At 47.3% G+C, this 17,734-nt stretch overlaps 10 protein-coding genes across 10 annotated transcripts; 4 read left to right on the plus strand and 6 right to left on the minus strand.

Annotated features, from left to right (window-relative positions):
- Nucleotides 1-119: 119 nt before the first annotated feature.
- Bathy10g03890 (predicted protein) lies at nucleotides 120-2,627 on the minus strand (the record flags this gene model as incomplete). Its single annotated transcript, XM_007510486.1, has 1 exon — nucleotides 120-2,627. One exon carries the CDS (start codon nucleotides 2,625-2,627, stop codon nucleotides 120-122), a length of 2,508 nt encoding a protein of 835 aa, XP_007510548.1.
- Nucleotides 2,628-2,937: 310 nt separating this feature from the next.
- On the plus strand, nucleotides 2,938-3,462 carry Bathy10g03900 (predicted protein; the record flags this gene model as incomplete). The annotated part of the gene is made up of 1 exon (XM_007510761.1): nucleotides 2,938-3,462. One exon carries the CDS (start codon nucleotides 2,938-2,940, stop codon nucleotides 3,460-3,462), a length of 525 nt encoding a protein of 174 aa, XP_007510823.1.
- Nucleotides 3,463-3,688: 226 nt separating this feature from the next.
- Nucleotides 3,689-4,951, minus strand: Bathy10g03910 (predicted protein; the record flags this gene model as incomplete). Its single annotated transcript, XM_007510441.1, has 1 exon — nucleotides 3,689-4,951. The coding sequence occupies one exon, from the start codon at nucleotides 4,949-4,951 to the stop codon at nucleotides 3,689-3,691; it is 1,263 nt and encodes a 420-aa protein (XP_007510503.1).
- Nucleotides 4,952-5,233: 282 nt separating this feature from the next.
- Bathy10g03920 (predicted protein) lies at nucleotides 5,234-5,782 on the minus strand (the record flags this gene model as incomplete). The annotated part of the gene is made up of 1 exon (XM_007510593.1): nucleotides 5,234-5,782. One exon carries the CDS (start codon nucleotides 5,780-5,782, stop codon nucleotides 5,234-5,236), a length of 549 nt encoding a protein of 182 aa, XP_007510655.1.
- A 746-nt stretch (nucleotides 5,783-6,528) lies between these two features.
- On the plus strand, nucleotides 6,529-7,727 carry Bathy10g03930 (chaperone protein DnaJ; the record flags this gene model as incomplete). Its single annotated transcript, XM_007510625.1, has 2 exons — nucleotides 6,529-6,616; nucleotides 6,949-7,727. 2 exons carry the CDS (start codon nucleotides 6,529-6,531, stop codon nucleotides 7,725-7,727), a joined length of 867 nt encoding a protein of 288 aa, XP_007510687.1.
- A 302-nt stretch (nucleotides 7,728-8,029) lies between these two features.
- Nucleotides 8,030-9,406, minus strand: Bathy10g03940 (predicted protein; the record flags this gene model as incomplete). The annotated part of the gene is made up of 1 exon (XM_007510560.1): nucleotides 8,030-9,406. One exon carries the CDS (start codon nucleotides 9,404-9,406, stop codon nucleotides 8,030-8,032), a length of 1,377 nt encoding a protein of 458 aa, XP_007510622.1.
- Nucleotides 9,407-9,878: 472 nt separating this feature from the next.
- On the plus strand, nucleotides 9,879-12,390 carry Bathy10g03950 (unnamed protein product; the record flags this gene model as incomplete). The annotated part of the gene is made up of 2 exons (XM_007510423.1): nucleotides 9,879-10,284; nucleotides 10,583-12,390. 2 exons carry the CDS (start codon nucleotides 9,879-9,881, stop codon nucleotides 12,388-12,390), a joined length of 2,214 nt encoding a protein of 737 aa, XP_007510485.1.
- A 171-nt stretch (nucleotides 12,391-12,561) lies between these two features.
- On the minus strand, nucleotides 12,562-14,367 carry Bathy10g03960 (predicted protein; the record flags this gene model as incomplete). Its single annotated transcript, XM_007510796.1, has 1 exon — nucleotides 12,562-14,367. The coding sequence occupies one exon, from the start codon at nucleotides 14,365-14,367 to the stop codon at nucleotides 12,562-12,564; it is 1,806 nt and encodes a 601-aa protein (XP_007510858.1).
- Nucleotides 14,368-14,473: 106 nt separating this feature from the next.
- On the plus strand, nucleotides 14,474-16,552 carry Bathy10g03970 (predicted protein; the record flags this gene model as incomplete). The annotated part of the gene is made up of 1 exon (XM_007510701.1): nucleotides 14,474-16,552. One exon carries the CDS (start codon nucleotides 14,474-14,476, stop codon nucleotides 16,550-16,552), a length of 2,079 nt encoding a protein of 692 aa, XP_007510763.1.
- An 80-nt stretch (nucleotides 16,553-16,632) lies between these two features.
- Bathy10g03980 (predicted protein) lies at nucleotides 16,633-17,688 on the minus strand (the record flags this gene model as incomplete). Its single annotated transcript, XM_007510720.1, has 1 exon — nucleotides 16,633-17,688. The coding sequence occupies one exon, from the start codon at nucleotides 17,686-17,688 to the stop codon at nucleotides 16,633-16,635; it is 1,056 nt and encodes a 351-aa protein (XP_007510782.1).
- Between the last annotated feature and the right edge of the window lie 46 nt (nucleotides 17,689-17,734).

Raw genomic sequence — 17,734 nt, forward strand, 5'->3', positions numbered from 1 at the left:
TTGTTTTTAGAGAAGGAGTTTGTTGTAAAAAAATAAAGAGAGAGACAAACTCAAGATGTATATCTATCGCGATCATAATCTATGTATCTACTACTATGTATCTATCTCACAATCTCTTCTTAATTTACTTTCGTTGTTTTCACTCGTTCCGTTGCTTGTTTCATCATGTATGTCATGCCGATGAAGGGTAACGCGACTATCCATTTCAAGATTCGATAGTGCCTTTCGTGAAAAGAAACCGAGTACGTATCCGTCGCGACGACGCCTGAACCATCCTTCATTTCGATAAAAATTTCGCCTCGAGATTTCACTTTCGGCACTCTGAGAGTAATTTGATCAATCTCCATGACATCTTCGTAATATTTTGACGCTTTCTCCATGAAATTCACGTCCAGCGCGTTCAACGTTACCGTGACGACGTACGGACCAAAATTCGACGCCTTTTTCTTCATTTTGGAACCAAAAATGCTTCGGTTATCGCGCATGCGATATTTAATCGTCATAAATTCTCCTCGAGCGTCGAAATATCCGCGATCTTCTCCGTAAATACCGAAATATTTATTCCTGTGCGTCATCAAGTTTGCGGATAAAAATTGAGACTGTTGTCCTTCCAGGGCGTGCGCGTGCGGACCGGAATGCGTCGCTTCGAAACAATGCACCTCGCCATTCATCGTCGCCAAAATAATACTTAAATATCCAGAATTCGTTAAATCATCAATCAAAGGAAGAGCGTAAGACGTTTCGCCTACATCGATAACGTCTCTGCATCCAGTTTTACCGTCGATGATGTAGACGTAACCGTCGAAAGATGTCGCCACGAGCGATAAACTCTCCGGGGAAGCCTTTCTCACTCTTCCCAAAGCAACCGGCGCTAAGATTCGACCGCCGGTATAAAACGGGAACGGGTACTTCTCCTCGCCAGTTTCAGCGCTCAAAACGTGAATTGCACCCGACGACGTGCCAACGACGATTTCTAGGAAATGGTCGCCATCTACGTCGCCCAGCGTTGGATTCGCCGAGATCGCCGATTGTAAGTTTTTCTCCCACAAAATGTCGCCGTCTTTCGTGAACACGGCTACGTTTCCTCTCAAATCGCACGCGATAAATTCATAGTACCCATCGTTATCGAAATCAGCGACCACAATTGGCGCTTGAATCTCGCCCATTTGTTTCGGAAACTGTCGCGGATTTTTGTTTTCCAAAGTTTTCCCGTTCAACACGTAGACGTTTCCCGTAGACGTCGCGACGATGAGTTCATTCGTACTGTCTTTATCGATATCTAAAACCGTCGGTTGCGAGAACGCGCGCGCTCTGAATGCAGTCGCTTCTACGGAAACGTCCAAAATGACTGAATTTTTAACTCGATATTCGTTCGCGATATCCAAGAGAACGATACCGGTGGCGAGATACTTCTCCGCTTCGATTTTATTCCTCTTCCGGTATTGCATGCTGGATAAATCTTCTCTCTCTTCGTCGAAAAAGTATGAAACCGCGAGTATCAGTTCTTTTCGACCGTCGTTATCCACGTCAGCAATAATTGGTGAACATAAAACGTGTGCGTCTATGTATACGTTGTTCGCGTCTTTTCGTTCTCGGATTCTCGTTTCGTCTTCTTCTTCTTCTTCTTCTGTTTCTTCTTCTGTTTCTTCTGTTTCGTCTTCTTCCAAAACGTTCGTGCCTTCCTCCTCCTCCTCCTCGTCGTCGTCGTCGTTGTTGGTGCTACTACTATCTTCACCATCCTCATCGTCCATGGTAAACTTTATATCTTCGAGCGTGCTTTCGGCCAACACTTTTCTCCCTCTTCTTCTACTCTCCTCGCTCTTCTCGGAAATTTCTTCCGGAGGCGGTTCTCTCCCGTGACCGCTCAAAGAAGGCGCGTCGAACCCGGAATGCTCCCAATCTCCAGGCGCGCGCATCGGCTCTTTCGCCTTCCGCTTTAATTCTTCTAAGTGTTCCTTCTCCTTTCGCTCGCGTTCCGTCTCTTTCTCTTTGAACCAATCTTTCGTCACTTTCGCTCGAGGGAGTCGAGCGACTTTTACGTCCACATCGCCCCTCGCGTTAAACTCTAAAATCTCCCCGTCGTACGTGGCGACGATAAACTTCTTCTCGTTGTTGTTCCTATTATTATTATTATTACTCTTGTTGTTATTTTTCGTGTCATCGTTATTCACGTACACCGCGGTGCTCCCGTGCAGTTTACTCTCGCGAAATATCGGGAATCGACCATTCGCCACCGGTTGCCCGGTTTCCGGTTCCAACAGTTCAATCGCGTGCACGAACGTGTTCACGAGAACTTCTTTGTGCCCGTCATTGTGCACGTCCACTAACAGAGGAGTCGCGTACACGGAAGACGAGACGCGTTGGCGCCATTTTAAGTGCACGTTTGATGGACAATATCCTCCAACAAACTTCTTCTTCTTTGTCTTCTTCGAATCATCTGTGAGTATTCCTCGTCCGATTTTCTCCTTGAACGAGGCGTCTGGTTTCGCTTTTCGTTGCAAGAATATACTCCCGTCGTTATTAGTGTTAGTATTATCTGAAGAGTATTTCATCAAAACGTCGTCGTCGTGCGTTATTTGTTTAATATCAGAAGCAGAAGATACAAAAAACAGCAGAGACGAACACATTACCAACAACAGACTTCTCATTCTCATTCTCAACATCATCATCATCTTCTTCTTTTGTAACGTCGTTTACGTCGAAATCAGGTCGTCACTAAAACGATAACACTACTCCTACTACTCATGACAACAACAACAACAATAAAACAAGAAGGAAGGTAGAAAAAAGGAATTTTCGATGATGATGTTGAGATGCGAAAGAGCAGACAAATGAAGAAAATTTATTAGAAAAAAGAGCAGTCAAACGAAGAGAAAAAAGTATTCGTCAGACGAAAGAACTGCTAAAGAATTCTTTAAGAAGAATATATACTATTAAATGTCGTCGATCGCGACGCAACGTCTGATGGCCGAACGCAAAGCGTGGCGGAAAGACCGACCTTTTGGCTTTACCGCCGGGCCGACGAAAGAAGTAGCATCAGAAACAACGACAACAACAACATCAGGAGGAGATAAAGGAGGAAACAATGTGAATTTCTTCAAATGGAAAGCGTTGATTCCAGGACCGAGAGATACCATCTGGGACCAAGGGTTTTACCCGGTCACGTTAGAGTTCAACAAAGAGTACCCGGTGAAACCACCGAAAGTGAAATTTCCGGAAGGGTTTTACCACCCGAACGTGTATCCGAGCGGAACCGTGTGTTTGTCCATCTTGAACGAAGAAGAGAATTGGTCGCCCTCTATTACGGTGAAACAAATACTTTTAGGCGTTCAGGATTTATTGAAAACGCCAAACCCTTTGTCACCGGCACAGTCGCCGGCGTACGTGATGTACACGCAAGATCGGACGGAGTATAACAGATTAGTGAAAGAACAGAGTAAAAAGTATCCAGCTCCGATTTGAGATTGGTTGCGCTCGCGATGACGAAATACGCTCAAGAAAGAGAAAGGAGTAGTACTATTACTAGCATTCATCCATCACGCTTAGAAGATTGAAAAAGATAGCGAAAACGGTAGATATAAACAACAACAACAAGAGAGGAATTAATAATAATAAAGAGCAAGCAGCTGCACGTCGTATTAAATAATGTAATTATAAAAATGGTAGTAATATAATAACGACGACGACGTTAATCCTGTTTTCTACCGCCCAAACTCGAGACCGAGCCAGTTTCGCCTCTCATCCTCAAAGCGAATACGGAGCCACCTTCCCTGGCTGCATTCGGTCTCGCCGGGTACGCACCAACTCTCGGAATCTCGCCACCACCTTTAATAAACGCGTAGTCGACGTACGGCGGGTCGAAGACTGCCGGAGCGATTTCCATGGCGCCGCCCGGGATGGCGTTGTCCGTGATTTGCTTGAAGTTTTTGATGATCGTCACCGCTGGTCCCGGCGCTCTCTTACCCAAAATTCGTTGCGTTTCAAAGACGCCGAGCAATCTTTCGCACGTGCCGTCTTGAGAGACAACTTCCAAGCCTTTCGCCGGGTCTGAGTACAAATACGGCGCCAAAGCGGCCAACTCGTTCGGACCTTTACCCATGCGTTTGAACCACGCGAGTAACTCTGCCCCAGTCGCGGTTTCCAAGTTTGGAATCAACCCTTCCGGATCGGCTTCGGTGGCGTCCAAGCGTCCAACGCGCACCTTCGCGCCCAAAAACGGGTTCGTGCCGATGAACAAGAACTCGTAGTTGTCGTCGTTCCCGACTTCCTCGACGTAATCCTTTTTGAACTGGATTCTCGCCGCAAAGTGCGGGACGATGGCGATCAAATCCGCGTATGAAACCGGTTGCGTCGTCTCCTTATCGACAGCTTTCTTGATCTTCTCAATCGAAGCCATCGCTTTCTTCAAACCTTTATTTTCCGGTCGATCCAACTCGAATCGAACGGAACCGTTCAAACCGTACTTCTTCCCGACGACTGAGTGCGTCCCGGCGTCCGCCAACGCCAATCGACAATACGATCCAAAGTCCAAATCGATGTTATCTTCGATAATCGGAGCGATGTACTGTGCGTATTCAATTTGCGCTTTCGATTTGTTCGCCCCAGACGTTCTCGCCGCGCCTTCTAATCGATCGAGCGGTTCCACCTCCAACTTTGGCAAGTTCACCGCTCTCTTCGCTTTAATCGCATTCATATCTTCGTTCGCGGACATGTCTTTCTCCTTCAAGAGATCTTCCGCGAGAGAGCCTAAATCCAAAGCAAGAGCGGATTGCGCAGCCGAGGTACTGATGACGGTCATCGCGAGCAACGCGTTGCGTCTGTTCACCGAACCGTTGTTGTTGTCGACATTCGCATCGTCGTCGTCATCGGATTTTACAGAAGCTGCTCTCGCGCTGCGTTTTGATCGAACACAAACAGAAGACGACGAAAATCGCTTCTTGCTTTTGCTCATCATCAAACGCTGTTGATGTTTGATCGTCGAGGATGTCGTGGAAGATGCGATCATGTTTGTTCAAATATTTATAAATCCGTGAGAGTGATGAGATGGATCCAACGAAAGAGTGATGAAAGATATTTTGACGCGATATTCCGTCCTTTTTCGTAAAAGCGTGTATTCGTGCTCTTTTTTCGAGCAAAGTACTACATTTTTTATTATACGTGTTCTTATTATTAGTATAATGATTATTACTTTCTACTTTCTCTCTTCTTCTCTCCCTTTTTGTTTAATCTTTGTTTAATCTTCATCCTCACCAAAATCGTCCGGGTTTTGAATACTTTCCGTGACTTGCGCGTACACCGCTTCGGTGATGATTGGGATTTCCGGGTACAAGCCTTGCACGGCGTTCCAAACGGAGTACAAAATAGCGTACGTGCCGTTGGCAAAAGCTAAGATTTCTACCAAAGCACCAAAGAAGGTGACCGCGAGGAAGAGGGGTAAGTATTGCATGATTAAACCGGCGAGCATGATGCAAATATCCAACATGATAGCTTGCATGGTGTTGTATCGAATAAAGTGCGGCACTTTCGGGTTCCTCACGACGGCTAAGAACAAACCGAAAAACGTGCAAAACGGAATGAACCCGTTGGAGTAGAAAATCATCATCGGCGCCGTGAAAAAGTCCAGAAACTGCAAAGTTAACGGGAAGAACTCAAACCCGTCGTTGGTGAAAGCGATGCAACCCATCATAGGGATTAAATACGGCAGAATAGCCAACAAACGGTCCTTCGCCGGCGGTCGGGTTCGACCTTTGTTCCACCCGTCGCCGCCGAACAAAGTCTCCATCAACGTCGCCGGTTTCCCTTCGTCTTCGCCTTCCGCAGCACCCGTGCCGTCGTACTTCGACGGGTCGAACGAGTCTGGAATGTTCGCCGCTCGGGTTCGTAAAAGAGCTCCTCTCTGTGTTTGTTATTATCGTTTAAAAAAAAGACGAATTTTGTATTAGTTTAGTAGATAAAGTGGTTTGTTGCGGGTTGTTACGCGATGAGAAAAAAAACAACACCTTTAACAAACGCGCGCAAAACAACCACGACGCGAACGCGAAAAACGTACCCTCTCGCTCCCAATCCGTTCAACAATGCTTAAATCTTGTGTTTCTCTTTTTAATTGAAATCTACTCGTTTCCTCGTGTCTCTTATTGATGCGCGAAACGTGTTGATGATTTTGCGCATTATTGACGACACTATTAACTACAATTTTTCTGTTCGAAATCGACGCCGTCTTCCCGGACGAGAAGTGCGTGCTCAATCGAGACCCGGTATACGAAGTCGCCTCTATTCTTTGCATCGAATGCATGATAATTCGTTCTAAAATATCCTTCGCAACAACTTATTGTTATACTCGTAGTAGTAGTAAATGAGGTGAAAGTTGCCCTTTTGCTCTGTCTATTCTTAGATAAAACGAAGAAAAACAAGGGGGGAAAAGCCTCTCAAAAACATCATCACATCGTCACTTCTTCTCTTAATATATTACCATAAAAAAAAAGAAGAAGCGAGAAGAGAGTACTACACACACATATAAGAACAATAAAAATGACGAGAGAGGATGATTTATACCGCGCGTTAGGTTTGGAAAGGACGGCGAGCCAGGAGGAGATCAGGAAGGCGTATAAAACTACAGGTAATTAAGAAGAGAGAAAATTCTTTTTTTATACACGTGCTCGAGAGATATCATTCTTCCCCAACAATCGAATCAGTTCTTTGAACAAGAAGAAGAAGAAGCAAAGATAAAGAAGAAATGATATGGTTGTTGGGGTGTTTTGTGTCGTCCGTTCGTCCGTTCGTCCTTTATTCGCTCCTTTATGTACGGCTCGTGTGCGAAAGGATAGTAGTTCTTTTACGTATACTCACACAACACTACTAACGGCACCCTTCTTTTTTCCTCCTCCTCCTCCCCCTCAACCTTCTTCGTTGTGGTACGTAAACATGAACACACAACACGACGATAAACAGCTTTAAAGAACCATCCGGACAAGAACTCTGGTAACATCGAGGCGACGGAGAAGTTCAAGACCGCCGCGGCCGCGTACGAGATATTATCGGATGAAAAGAAAAGAATAAAATACGACGCGTTTGGGATTGCCTATTTCCGAGAAGGAGGAGGAGGATCGGACGAGAATAGATATAGCAATAATGATAACGATCAAGGGAGGAGAGAACAACAGCACAGACCTTCGTCGTCGTTCCGAACGCCTCGATCGTACGAGTTCGGGAACTGGGCCAGAGGCGGGTTCTTTCGGGACCCTTTGGACGTTTTTCGAGAGTTCTTCGAGGAAGTGTCGCCGTCGAACGAGCACGGGACGCACAGACCGTCGGAGTTTTTCCCGAATATGTTTTTAGGGAGAGATCCGTTCGGCTTCGACGAGTTTGGTCGGTTACGAGAGGAGAGACGGTCGCTGTTCTCGGACGAGTCCATGAAGAGAAACGGGTGGAAGGAGAAAGCCGGGACGAGCTCGTCGACGAGAAAAAGCGAGTACGTGTTCAGCGCAAACGGAGAAACGGTGAAGAAAACGATAGAAACGGAAACCGTCGTCGGTGAAGATGGGGTGGCGAAAACAAAAACGGTGGAAACAGTAACTCACCCGGACGGGCGCGAAGAGAAGACGGAACACGAAGAGTTGGGGCCGCCGCCGAGCTCGATGAACAGACCTTTGGAAATCCCGTCGTTTCTTACCAGTCCGAGTCGCGGCTCGCTGATTCCAGGCACTCGACCCGGATCTCGACGATGGTAATCTTTCAGACAACAAACGCAAAAGGAGGAGGAGGAGAGAAAAGAGCAGAGCACGCCAGAAGTACGGAGGAGGAGGAGAAGGAGGAGGAGGTGGTGATGGTGCGCAATTATACATCATCATATAATAAAAACAAACAACTGAACATTCGCTATTATTAACCGCACTCGCGCGAGTGCAAAAAAAAGGAGGAGGAACATATACCCACGACAAAATGTAGCGAATTTGAAATATAAAACGCAAACGAGAGCACTGTACGCTACCGGTTAGTTATGACACGCATGGAAGAGAAGATATTTCTTTTTTTATTCCGATACTACGCTCGTTTCAATTTTACGAAAGAGTTCAAAAAGAACCGCTTCTTTCTCTTTCCAAGAAAGCTTTGTAAAATCAATCGCGGCCGCCGCCGCAGACGATGTCGGGGCACTCACGTGCACGTAATCGTCGTTTTCGCTGCTTTCTTGTCCTCCTTCTCCGTCGTCGACGTCTACAACAACCAAGGCGTTTTTTTCTTGTTTTTCTTGTTTTTGTTCAATCTTTTGTTGTGTTTCTTCATCGATCGAGGAGGAGGAGGAAGAAGAAAAAGAAGAGGAGGACGCCGACGTCTTCGTTTCTTGCTCTTTCATTTTTCTTTCTCTCACGTCGTCTAAACACGAGATGAGAAACGCCTCGCAATCGTTGCGTTCGTTTACGTAAGCTTGCGCTAACTTCCGCAATTCGAGCAATTCCTTGTTTCGTAGAGAAATAGCGTCGGCGAAGTATTTCTCTCGTTCGCGAAGTTCTTCCGTCGCGCGAGATTTCTCATCCATCCAGCGGTTTCGCTCCTCATCGAACGCGGTTTTTAGTTCTTCGCACTCTTCGTTCAGTTCTCCCAAACTTACTCGGGCCGTGTTCAAATCTTTACCGATCGTTAGCGCCTTCTTCGCGGATAGTTTCGTTTCTTCTTTCGCTTCGTCCAATAGTCTGCTCAGCGTAACTTTCTCGGAGTTTGCGGCTTCGATATCTTCGCGCAGTTTATCCGTCTCCGCGACGTGTAACCTCAGTGCCTCGGCCATTCGTCGATTATGCGCGAATATTTTTCGAACGTTCGCTTCCAATTTCTCTTCCATGGCCAACTCGTGTTCCCGCGTTGCTTTTTGAACGTTTTGTTCGAGTTCGTTTTGCATCTTCGCCGTGAGCGCGGATATAGCTTCCTCTCTCTCCTCGTCGATGTTTTCAATCTTCAACTTTGCGTTTTCCAGCTCCTGAGAGACTTTCATGTACTCTCGGTCGAACTTTGCTCTGTTCTCTACGTGTTCTCGCGAGTTTGCAATCGTAGTCTTCAACTCTTGAATCTCCAGTTGTAACTGCGCGACGACTTTCTCGTTATCGGCGTTGAGTCGATCCATCTCTGTCACTCTCTGATGGTTCGCAATCATCGCCCTCTCTCGATAATTCTTCCTCTCCTGATTCAAAAGTTGTTTCGCTTTTAACACCTCGCGTTCCTTCTCCAACAGTTCGCGTCGAAGATGGCTCGACGTTTCCATATTTTCTCGTTCTCGTCGTGCCATTTTTTCTTCCAAGAGAGAAACGAGTTGGAGATTTTTTTCTTCTTTTTCTTCCTTCTCTTTCTCTTTCTCTTCTTCCGAGGTGGTGGTGTTCTCCGTGTTTTCATCCTTACTCGCAACGATTGAATGATACATCCTGTTTTGTGTGATGTATTTAATCATCACGTGTTAGTATTAAAAGTATAATATAAGTCGTCGTTTACGTCCCGTCTTTAAGAAAAAAACGAGAGAAAGAGAAAAGAACGAGAGAGAGAGAAAAAAAAACGAGAGAGACGCAACTCCTCTTCCTCCTTTCGCGTTGCTTTTCTGCTGCTGATGAAGGGGAGGGCGTGGTCTTCCTCCTCCTCCTCAAAGTCCTCTCCAAACGCCTCCTTTTTGGTGTTATCTTCTTCGTTCATCGTTTTCTTCTTCTTCTTCGTGTTATTAAAATCCGAAGAAAGAAAGCTTCAACGCGTATTTTTGAAGGTTTGACCCGAGACGATTATCCTTCAGACGACGACGATTTGATGAGAGAGCAGAAAGAGTCCAAGAGAGAAAAAAATTCAAAAAAACACAAAAAAAAGAAAAAAATTTCTCTCCTTCGTCCCCTCCTCACTTTATTTCAAAAATGCCTCCGGGTCGACCGCCCCTTACAAAAATCATAAACGCTTTGCAGAAGAAGAAAGCGACGATGATTTCTAAAAAGAAAACGAACGTGAAGACGAAGACAAAGAAGAAGCCTTTAAAGATGAAGGAAGAGGACTTCTTTTTTAATTCCTCGGGAGGAATGATGATGACAGAGGAAGAGGAGGAGGAAGAAGAGAATAATAGAATATTAGCCCACGGAAACGACGAGGAAGAAAAAAATTACGAAACAAATGGAATGAATTTGAAAGAAATTCTGACGCAAAGATTGGAAGGCAGAGTCGGAGGTCCGACGAGAAGATCCGCCAAAGGCGGGTGGACCCCGGCCGAGGACGACGTTTTGAGACGCGCGGTGGCTATTTACAAAGGGAAGAACTGGAAGAAGATTGGTAAGAAGCGTTTATTATCGTCTCTCTGGGCATTATGTTTCGACATCATCTCCTCCTAAAAAGAAAGGATAGAAAAAAGCGCAGAAAGGAAAATTTTGAATTTGAATTTTTTTGGTTTTTTTTTTGGACGCGATTTTTTGCTCGCTCGTATTTTTGTTTGTCCCTTTCTCTCTCTCTTCTTCTTAAATATTAGATATGTTTACTGACATCATCATCATCATCATCATCATCATCATCTTTGGTTCTTCTCTTCCTTTTCATCTCCATTAAAACCAAAACCAAAACACATTACTTGTAGCGGAATACTTCAAAACGAACGAAGGCGTGGAGAAAAGAACGGACGTGCAGTGTTTACACAGGTGGCAAAAAGTTTTAAACCCAGAGCTGGTGAAAGGCCCGTGGTTGAAAGAAGAAGACGAGAAGATCATCTCGTTAGTCGCGGAGTTGGGGGCGAAACAGTGGTCGAAAATCGCGCAACAGTTACCCGGGAGAATCGGGAAACAGTGCAGGGAGAGATGGTACAATCATTTGAATCCGGAAATCAAGAGAGAAGATTGGAGCGAGGAGGAGGATTTGCTTTTGATAAGGAAACACCAAGAGTGCGGGAACAAGTGGGCGGACATTGCGAAAAATTTCGTCGGAAGAACGGATAACGCGATCAAAAATCACTGGAACTCGACGCTAAAAAGACGCGTCGAAGAGGCGTACGCCAAAGGGTTGCCCGCGGAGGCGGCGGCGTTTCACAACAGCTCGGACGAGAACGGGAAAAAGCTCTCCTCCGGGAAAGGCACCAAGTCGGCGAAAGCGTCGGCGAAGAACCAAAGTCAACAAGCCAGTTTGATCGTCGCAAAAACATCGACGGCGGAGTACAGGAAGTACGTCGTTTCAAACGATGACGGAGAGGATATCTTTGATCCGCTCGCCGGGACTGTTTTTGCGGAGACGAAGACGAACAGGAAAACTTTGGGTGGTACTGTTGGAGCGACGAAACGAGCGGCGGAGATGGGAGGGAAGAAGAACAACGGAGAAAACGCAAAGAAGTATCGCAAGAAGGATTCAAGTAATGACGCGGGCTTAGTATCAGCGGCGGCGGGGGCGCCGTACGAAATGAATAATCATCATCGTCAACACCATCACCACAACTCGCCGTCGACGAGATTTCATTTCCAATCGCCGAATACCTACGCCGCCGCCGCCGCGAGAACGCCCACGGACGTCCGAAAATACGCGAACGAGGAGGACGCCGAACGCGGATTCGAGGACGTCTTTGACGAACACGATAACACCATGGTGCACTCGCCGTTGGCATCGCCGTCGTTGTTGAATTGGGTCAACGGTGGTGGCGTCACTACGAGAGTGACTCCCGGGAGGCTTCACGCGCAAACGAACGCGCGTGAAGGCACCATGTACGATAAATACGTCGCGAGTCCACAACAACACGATTCGCCGACCAACCGTTTGCTTTCTCCAGAAATGAAGAAGAAAATGGCAACGACGACGATGATGACGACGACGTCTGCGCATCATCACAGCGACCCAAGCAATATTCCTTTCCATGACATGTATCAGAAAATGCAACAACAGTTGTTACAACAAAAAGAAGCAGAGAGAATAAACATGACGGGAGGGGCTTCGGTAGACCCTCCGCCGGCGCCAACGAAAGCGCCGAGAGGGTTCGCAGACGGAAGTTGCGCGTTCGACAACACCGCCATCACGTTCCAGTCGCCACCCGCGAGAGGAGGAAATGATGTCAGCACGAGTGCGCAAATGCACGCGGACGGCGACGGCGATGTCACCGCGAATGGATTGGTCGTGGCTGGCCTCGGCAAAGTTTCCAACTACGACGGAACTGGGAAAAAGACGAAGAAAAACAACAACCGTCTTTCTCACTTGTTTCGCATGGGTCAAGATAATAGCGTGGGAGGTGCGAATAATGGAGGCTCGGGAGAGCGAATGCCCTCTGTTTTGAGAGGGAAGCAGGAACGCGAAACTTTGGAACACCACATTGCTGCGAGCCCTCCGAGAGCGATGAAACTCGCAGACGCTGGAATGCCGATCAACTTTGCGGGCGGCTTCTCGCCGTCCAATTTCTTGAATCGAAACTGATTTGAGAAGAACTTTACCATATATTTTAAAAACGAGCCCTTCCTTTCCCCGATGTTGATATTATTAGTGAAAAGAGAGAGGAGGAGTATCAGTAGTAGAAATCTACCGAACTATTTGTATTTTGAGAAAAAAAGAAGAAAGAATATTTTGAATCAACGTAACGACTAACCATCAAAGCGTCCACGTCGCAGAAGAGGATGGGCGCAACCTCTCGCACTTTTCTCTTCTCCTTCTCGGCGGTTTCTCGCCGACGCGTTTTGTGACTCGACCGCCGTAGCCTTGTAACACGGCGAGCGGCGGTGTTCTTGGCACGGGTTCTTGATCCGTGACGCATCCGCCAAAACACGCGATTCGACTTTCGTTTCGCATGGTATCCACTAAATACCGTTCTGGAACCGAGTCATTCGATGTCGGCCATTGCACTCGTTCGAGGCCAAAATTATACGCGCACTCGATCCGCTTAAGAAATTTTGGGATGCAGCTATGACCGATGCGAGAAATGCGGAAATCTTTACCGGTATTCGCCGTATTTTTACACCTTTGAAGCATCTCGCCAGAGGTTTGCGATCCTCTGTTAGGATGAATATTGGTGTGAACCATCCACGAAGAGAGAGACACGAAGAGCTTGTAACCATCAGCCGACAACTCGTGTATCCAACTTATTTTGTTGAACCCGTACGTCACGAAAGATTCATCGAATGCTGGCATATCGTCGACATCGGCGCGCAATATTATCCACGGCTCGTAATAATACGGATGTCGACTCCCGAGATGATTCGCGCCTACCGAGTACGGTCGATGCTTCTCTGCGTCCTTCTTTTTCTCTGCAATAATCATCGAAAGCCACTTAGATACGTTTGTCGCCGCGTGCGCCACCGGCCAGTATTTTTCGCGGAACGATTCGACTATACCGTACTCTTTTATCAATTCTACGAGTTTTTCCTTCCGATTGAAGCTGTTCAAAACGTCCAACGACTCGCGCGAAAAGTCGTGTGCTTTCCGAAACGTCTCGACTCTGCGCAAGTATCGATCGTCTGCCGTGAACGATGGCAAAACTAATCCGTGCTTCGCGTTTGGTTTTAAAACTTCCTCAATTTCTTCGAGTAGCTCTTTTGATGGCGCGTCCGGAAAGATTTCGAAATCTACGTCGTGCAGAACAACGTACGTGGCGTTCAGCGTGCGTTTACATCCCGACAAGGCCAAATTTCGCAACGCGTTGACCGGGAATCTCGTTTCGTACTCTGGCAACGGGTCCACCGCGATGACGGTCAGACGATTTCTCGTGAACTCTCGAGTACTCGTACCGAACATCTCTCTCCTAACGTCCTCCTCAGAGGCGAGCACGGCAACAGACATCGTCCCCGACCACGTTTGCGCGAGCCTGGGGAGTACCGATTTTAACCGATCGAGAGTGCTCGGCGCAAACAAACATATCTCTCGGGCAAAAACGCCTTGGGTACCACTTTTATCATCGAGTTGTTGTACTCGTTTCTTCTTTTCCGGAGGCTTTTCCTCCTCGCGATAATACTGATCTTCCTTCGACAGTCTTCTCAAAGAAGACACCAGCAGTTTGTCTACTCTTTCCGCGTCGTCGTCTTCGTCTCTCCATCTTCTCTTCAACATGATAGTATTTTTTTCATATCTTCTAGGAACCCCCAACACCCTTTTTTCTTCTTGCGGGGTGACACTTTTGAGCAAGAAAACTGGTTCAAAAACCACGCGAGAGCAAAGAAAGACCACCCCGAAGAGGAACAACGACGCGACGATGGTGATGCTCCTCTTCTTCTTCTTCTCCCTCTTCTGAAAAGAGGAGGAGGAGGAGGAGGAGGAGGAGGAGAAGAGGAGCATCTTTCGTTCTTCTTCTTTTAAAAAGCAGCAAAAGCACTCAAAGTATTTTTTAAAGAATCGAAAAAATTTCCCAACAGAGAGAAGAAACAAAAAAGGGGCAACTTTCACACAAAAACTCTTTCGTCTCATTTCTTCATTATTAAGTACGAGTGAATTAGAAGAAGAAGACAAAGAAGACAAAGAAGACAAAGAAGACAAAGAAGACAAAGAAGAACAGTAGCGTTGAGAAATAACGATGAACGACGACAGCGTCAAAGAAGAAGAAGAAGAAGAAGAAGAGGAAGAAGAGGAAGAAGAGGAAGAAGAGGAGGAATTAATGGAGTTGGAAAAGAATTTTCCTCCTCCTCTTCTCGGGGAAAACAACAACACGAATACGAACAACAACAACAACGTGAACAACAACAACACGAACAACAACACGAACGCGAAGAACAAGAACAACAAGAACAACAACATTCCTGGCGACGGCGACGGCGTTGAAGAAGAAGGCGTTGAAGACAGAAGAGAAAAGATCCAGGTTCCCGTGCACTTCTCGTGTCCGATTACTTTCGAGTTAATGCGGGACCCAGTGTTCATAGCCTCTGGGCACACGTACGACAGAAGGTCAATCGCGAAGTGGTTTCAGCAAGGTCACAAGACGTGTCCATCGACCGGGCAACGATTGAGGAACACTGAAATCACGCCAAACTTTGCGTTGAGAAACGCGATATTGGAGTGGGCGAAGGAGACGAAGTTTTTAGTCGACGCGGAAGGGGAGGAGTTGCTGAGGAACGTTTCGCAAAAACCAACCGTACAAATAGGCGGGACGTTGCAATTTGGAGACGATTTAGAACACGACGACGATGCAGACGACGACGATAGCGAGGGAGGAAGAAGACGAATGTCCACGGACGGCGGAGAAGGCGAGAACGGAGTCGCGGGAGCAGAGGGAAGAGAAGAAGCGGCGGGATTTGAAAATGTAGGAGGAGGCGAGGGCGGCGGAGCGAACGTATACGATACCATCGACGACGATCGAATTGAAACGGCAATTAATAACTTGGCGAGGCGAAATCCAAACATTACCGGCGATGCCGCCATGGGTGGCGAACCGAGTCCGAGCGCGCCGGAACACACCGTTTTAGAAGGCCACGAAGAAATCGTCTGGGCGGTTGAAACCACGAATAGCTTAGTATTTACGGCATCGGCGGATAAAACCGTGCGCGTGTGGGACATCCCATCGAGACGGTGCGTGCACGTGTTGGAAGAGCACACCAGACCGGTGCTTTCGCTCGCGGTGAGCACGAGGCACAAGAGACTGTTTAGCGGCTCGTACGATTGCACCGTGCGCGTGTGGGACATCACGACGTTTCGCAGAATGAAAGTGCTCTCTGGGCACACGGATGCCGTTCGCGCGTTGGTCATCCACGAGGTGAGTAAGAGCGACAAGAACATGCGAGATAGATTGTTTACCGGGTCCTACGATCACACGATCCGGGCGTTTGACGTGGTAACTTTAGAGCCGCTGGCGGTTTTGACAGGGCACGGCGGGCCGGTGAGAACGTTAGTCGTCGCGTTAGACCGCGTCTTTTCGGGAAGTTACGATAAAACCATTCGCGTTTGGGATGCCGTCAAATTGAAGGAAATCAAAGCGCTCACGGGCCACAAAGATGCCGTTCGAGCGTTGATCGCGCATAAAAATATCAACAAGCATTCGATGAACGCGACTACTAAAACTGAAACCACCGTCACCGCCAACGACGAGGCTAATAACGATACTATATCATCCTCAAAAAATCCAATCGTCTTGAGTGGTTCGGATGATTCAACCGTCAGAGCGTGGGATGCTCGCACGTTGAAATGTTTGCAAGTGTGCGTCGGCCACGAGGACAACGTTCGCGTCTTGGCGCTCGATTCGAGGTTCCTTTATAGCGGTTCGTGGGATAAAACCATCCGGTGCTGGGATTTACAAAATAATCTAGAGTGCGTCAAGGTGATTACCGGTCACACGGAGGCAGTTTTAGCTTTAGCGGTGATGCAAGGTCACGTCGTGAGTGGATCGTACGATACGACGGTTCGATTTTGGAACGCGAATTCGTTCTCGTGCGCGGGGATGTTTGAAGGTCACGAGGACGCCGTGAGAGTTTTAGCGTCGACCGGCGAAGGCGCGACGAAAGTATACAGTGGGTCCTACGATGGCTCCGTCGGGTTCTGGAGTCTCCCCACGGCGTTACCGGCTCGACAAAGAAGTCTCGGAAACACTACTCATACCACCGCTACTCAACAATCAGAGCAACAAGCGATGCAGGCGTCTCCGAGCGCGCCGACGCCGCCTTGAGGAAAGGAAGACACCTTTTTGTTTTTAGAAAATGTATTAATACTACTACACGAATTTCTGCTATGTTGCACTTACGCGCGCTACTTCTCTTGTTGCGAAGGAGGTGGACCGACGTCCATCCTTCGCAAGGTGTTCAAAAGCGAATACCTCGAAAACGCGACGTACAACTTTCTGTACCAAACCCATTGCGTGGCGTGCGTCCGCATCGCTTCCAAAACTAACGAAGGATTCCTCGAGCAAAACATGACCGAGGAGGAAGACGTTGAGGACGCTCCCGCTGCTAAACTACTACTATTACTATTACTACTCTCATTACTGGTATTTTTACTACCTTTCTTCTTCCTCGTGGTGGTGGTAATAACCGACGCCCAATAATCCATCGCCCCCATAAACGTCCTATAAAACGGCGTCGTCTCCAACACCCACACTTCTGGCACATTCTCTTCCGTATACTCCACGTTCGGTATCGCCCCTAACTTGGCTTCCACTATAAACCGCATCACCCCTCGGTGCGTCTGCACGTGATTCGGGTGTTTCGACACGCCGCGCTCGTCAAACGTCAATATAACATCCGGCGAATAATGTTGCACGCACTCGTGCACCACGTTCGCTATTTCCTCCAAAGGCCACGCGTTCTCCATCCCGTCTTGTAAATCCTCTGAATCCGCAATCACGCAACCGTCCAATTTGAACACCTCTAGTGTTGATTTTTTCAATTCTTTCGCTCGCGTTTGCCCGAGACCAGAGGCGTTTCCATTCGAGAGACAAATACAAAAGACTTTCGTTGTCGTAATCACATTCGTTGTCTTCTTCAAACTCTCTAACGTCGGTCCGAAAAACATCGCCTCGTCGTCCGGGTGCGAGATGACCAGCATCACTTTCTTTTCTTTATCAAGAGAGGAGTCTTTTTCTTTAGAGTAAGATCGTCTGGAAAACAAGCACTTTTTCTGCGTTCCAACCGTCTCTTCCTCTTTTGCAAATCGCTCGCATTTGTACCTCGAATAATAATAATAACACGAATATAAAGACACGACGGATGCCACGCCGCACGAACAAAGCGCGTTGAGATAAACGTATTCGCCGTTGTTGTTGTTGTTCGTAGCGCTCGTTTTAATACTACTCGTCGAAAACGCCATCTTCTTTTAATCAGTCTTTCTTTACATGAAATGAACTTTTGAAAAT

The sequence above is a fragment of the Bathycoccus prasinos genome (assembly GCF_002220235.1).
Source record: "Bathycoccus prasinos genomic : Chromosome_10".
NCBI classification, from domain to species: Eukaryota; Viridiplantae; Chlorophyta; class Mamiellophyceae; order Mamiellales; family Bathycoccaceae; genus Bathycoccus; species Bathycoccus prasinos.